Genomic DNA, 4,553 nt, shown 5'->3' on the forward strand with positions numbered 1-4,553 from the left:
GTTTTTGTGTTTGTCCTTATTTCTGCACTAATGTTTGATTCTGTGAATTTCTATTTTTTTGTTATCTTAATTATTTTAAAAATTTCTTTATTTTTAGATATATTTCTGCATTTTAGTTTATTTTCAACGGTACATATATATTTCTCAAATCGGTAATTTTGGCACTTATGGCCGCCCATATCGTTTTGTCCTCCATCTTGACACCGAGTGCATATGTCTTCGCATTCCGTACATGGAACTTTTTCTTTTCTTTGTCTTTTGGATCTGTAGGGATATTCTCGGGTGTCTTTGGCCACATTGATGGAGAAAGTTTTAAGAACTCTGGACCATCTATAACTCGCTTCATCTCACTTGCAGTACCTCCTCTAGACACCAGGTCAATTGCATTCTGGGCAGATGGTACATAGGCGACATCAGAGATAGGATCAAATCTAGTGGTGATTTCGCCTACCCTGTAGGCGACATAGGCACGGAAGGATTTGGACTGACCCCTCAACCAGCTGATGGCAGTCATACTGTCAGTCCATATTTTCCAGTATGCTATGTTGATACGGAGGGCATCTCTGATCGTGCACATCAGTCTCGACAGCAAAAGAATTGCTTGCAGCTCTTTCCTGGGCATGCTCGATTGCTTCAGCGGTGTAAGCCTTGCTCTCGCACACACAAAGGACAACTCTGCCCCTGTTCCTTCCAGATGGGACCACCTGAGCCACACTCCCATGCCCATCGCGTCTTCAGATGCATCACTTAGTCCATGTAGTGACACCTCAGGCAAGGGTCTCGTTCCTTTAAACTCCTCTGGAATTAGGCATCTCGGTATCTCAACATCCACTACTTCCTCCAGGTCCTTGTTTATGGCATCCAGTGTTGCACAGAGTTCTTTTTGGGAGTCAATAGGCGTATCCCAATCCAAATTGAGTTGCCATAGTTTTTGCAGGAGGATCTTTGGCCTCACCAATATTCCAGACAAAACTCCGAAGACATCGTAGTATGATGCCGTCTGTTTCAGAATGCTGCGCTTCGTAGGTATACCTTTGATTGGTTTCACCTCTTTGACGCTCAGCGTGTCTTTCTCCAAATTCCATTTGGTCCCAAGCACTGTTGCAGACTTCATATCCTCGGTCTCATCACAAACCTCTCGTTTGTTTGACTGCCACTTACGTAGATTGAACTTTCCCTTCTCTAGGGTCTTTGTGAGCTTCGATTTGAGTTCAAGAGCTTGCTGCACATCAGAAACAGATTCGTTCAGATCGTCCATGTAGAACTGGTGGACAACTACATCTTTCAGTCCTTCATCTCTTGGAGCATGTTCCTCGACGACATGTCGCAGTGTGAGGATGGCAGCTGTTGGTGAGGGTTTGTCCCCAAAAGTCACAGTGCTGAGCTCGAAAACCTGTAACGGGTGACTTGGGCTCTCTCTGAAGACGTAACGATGAAATCTGGCATCATCTGGTTTGATTTTGATGGCTTGGTACATCTTGCTTATATCAGCAATAACTCCAACCTCATTCTCTCTGAAGCGCAAGGCGACTTCAAACAGGTTTGAATTAACATTCTCTCCTTTCATCAAATAGTCATTTAGTGCATGACCTTGGAATCGTGACTTTCCATCATACACTACTCGCACAGGAGTGGTAGTTGAGTCCTTGGTGACTGCGAAATGTGGAAGAAACCACATTTTCTTTCCTGTAGCCCGGTCTTGTCTCATCTCTTCGTCTGTCACGTGTCTGGAAACGCCCCTCTTAACCTGATCTCTCATCTGCTTGCAATACACCTCCCATTCAGCAGGCCTGTCAGCAAACTGCTTCTCGAGGTGTTTTTGTCTTTTCACGGCATACTCATAATTGTCTGGTAAACTCTCAGGGGGTTTCTTCCATGGAAGTGCGATCTCATAGGAACCATTTGGGAGTTGAGACACACTTTGCTGCATGACCTCTGTGGCATTTCTGTCCAGAAGGTCTGTTGAACATTTACATCTTTTTGGTTCCAGACCCATAGTCTCTAACCCAATAAACTCTTCAATTGGACCGATGGCAGATACATTGAGGTAGTTGAGGAGTGGGGTAGTACCGCACGAACGTCCTCCTTGGATATACCATCCCAATGGACATCTGACTGCAACTGGATCATCACATCTCGGGCCCTGATGAACTCTTCCCAGATCATGAGGTACGTATTGTCAACACCGAGAAGAACATCGATAGTTGTCGAAGGAGCAGTGTTGACCTCAATTTCACTCAAGTGGGCATACTGCTGTATAATATCTGCTTGAATGACTTGAGCGTTTCCACATGGCTTATCAATCTCTGTTAATGTCAGTGGGTAAGAGTGCTTCCCTTCCATGTCCTCTATTTGACAATCAATGAGTTTCAGTCTCCGTGAGATGGTGTTTCCCCCAACTAGTGTTAGTTCATGCTCTTGATATCTGTCATGTTCCGTCCTTGGGAAGATCCCTTCTCTAACAAGTGAAGCTTGGCTTCCACCATCAAGTAATATGCGTACCAATTGGCGAAGGTTCCCTATTCGAAGATAGCCCATAACTGTTGGGAGAATACCATGGAGTTCCTTTCCCGTTACGGTAGTTACAGATGCTGGACGAAATGACCTTGCATTGGCATTCATCTGGTCTGGTGGATGAACCCGGGGTGGATTCACCGAAGCAGTATTACTCCCATATACTACAGGACAAATGGCAGAGAAATGGGCATCACTGCCACACGTCTGGATAGTGCATGGTGAAGGAAACTGGCAGGACTTGAGATCGAAAGGAGGCTTCCCAGCTTGACAATTGTTATGACCACAACGATTACAAATGTTGTGTTTTTTCATAATGTCATATTTTTCCTGGAGGCTCAGATTCCTGAATTTCATACACGTTTTTAGAAAATGTGTATTTGAGTTTGTATGAAGAGCGCACTTGGGTACCTTGGGGCCTTTCTGTTCTTTGAAACGATTCTGCTGTTTAGGTTGGTTCCAAGTTGCAGCGTTTGATGATTTGGTACTTTTATTCTGCATCGTCTCAGAAGAACTAAGTTTCTCCGGAAAAGGTGACTTGGCCTTCTCTTGTAGTAGAAGCTGACTATGTAGCCATTTAACCAGACCTCCAAGCGTGTCACTGTTGTGTTCATCTCTGACACTCTTGTAGTAGGCAATGCGATGTTCCTCAGGCATCTTTTGCTTGATTTGACTAAGCAAGATTTTACTATTCAGCTCTCCAGAAAGGCCAATTGTTTCTGCTTGCATTTCAAACACCTGCAATGTCTGGACAAATACAGTCATGGCGCTCAGACTAACTTTACCTTTGGTTTGATAAGGCTTCAAGTTCTCCAATTCCTGGAGCAGATTGTCCACAACTCTATCCTGGTCGCCGTACTTCTCATCTAGAACTTGCCAGGCTCTCTGTACGTTGATGCAACCCTTTATCATGTTGCGCTCACGTGCATTGATCATGGATTGAGTAAGCTGGTAAAAACACTCTATTTCTGTTAGATCTGTGGCACAATGTTTGAATAAAGTACAGAAACGTTGATACTCTTTAATGTCCCCATTAAATGTAGGAAATTTCATCTTTTGCATTTTTGGAGTACCAGCTGACAGACCAGATGTTGGACTAGGAGAAACCGAATTGGTCGTTGCTGCTGGGTTGGTAGGTTGGGATGTAGGAATAGATGCAGCTTCCACTGCTGGTGGGGATGCACCTTGTGTGACAGATGAAGGCGTGGGTGTTGGCTGCGTTTCAGACTTGAGAGTAATTGGCTCACTTTGGTTCAGAGACCCGATGAACTTCCGTGCATGAACGATGGTCTCCACAAACCTCTGTTCACACTCTCCCATCCATTCTTCTTCTTCTTCGTATATTGCTTCATCTGTTATGTTCTCTACCAACTTGGTGTGTTTACATTCCACTTCTTTGAACTGTTCCCCTGCTTTGGCTATGTATTCTTTTATGGTTTCAGCGTCATTTGCAGGGTCTACTAGCAACCTCTCAATGGAGTTTAAGGTGCGAGTTAAAGCTCCTTTAGTATTCCGTCTCAATAACTTCAGTTGGCTTATGTCGGCCATGGTAGATTCAGGAAACTTCCAAGTCCTTATGCTGACTAAATCTAGTGTAAGATGGAGGTAGGTTGCTCTCAGAGTCCAATTTGAGTCAGTTGTTGAAGATTGTTATGGACTCAGTCACTCAATCACCATACTTCCACATCTCAAATTCTCGTTGTTGCAATGAAGAGACCTTATATAGAACAGGCGTATAATGAGATTCATGTTGCCTTCTTTAATCTCTTGTAGTTTCACTTTCAAGCACCATTCAACAACTGAGTTGATTAACCCTGTAACAAGTAAACAAAACAAGAAAGCATTCATAAGAAAAATGCTCCTGTGAAGTGTTACACTGAGTTACTCTTGTGGAGTATTAACTGTGTAAGCATGTATGCTCAATAAATCCATTTACTTTGTTGTAAATAACAATAAGTTCCATTTTCATTCTTATTGTTGAACATTTCATATTTATCTCTTTAAGCTTCTCCAAAAAGAGTGAATACAATGAATCCAAA

At 43.4% G+C, this 4,553-nt stretch overlaps 1 protein-coding gene across 1 annotated transcript; it reads right to left on the reverse strand.

The window, feature by feature from the left end:
• Window positions 1-347: 347 nt before the first annotated feature.
• Window positions 348-1,996, reverse strand: LOC121409665. The gene is made up of 2 exons (XM_041601575.1): window positions 452-1,996; window positions 348-365 (listed from the first exon to the last, which is right to left on the reverse strand). Exons 1-2 carry the CDS (start codon window positions 1,994-1,996, stop codon window positions 348-350), a joined length of 1,563 nt encoding a protein of 520 aa, XP_041457509.1.
• Window positions 1,997-4,553: the final 2,557 nt, after the last annotated feature.

This window comes from Lytechinus variegatus, chromosome 2 (assembly GCF_018143015.1).
Source record: "Lytechinus variegatus isolate NC3 chromosome 2, Lvar_3.0, whole genome shotgun sequence".
Taxonomy (NCBI): domain Eukaryota; kingdom Metazoa; phylum Echinodermata; class Echinoidea; order Temnopleuroida; family Toxopneustidae; genus Lytechinus; species Lytechinus variegatus.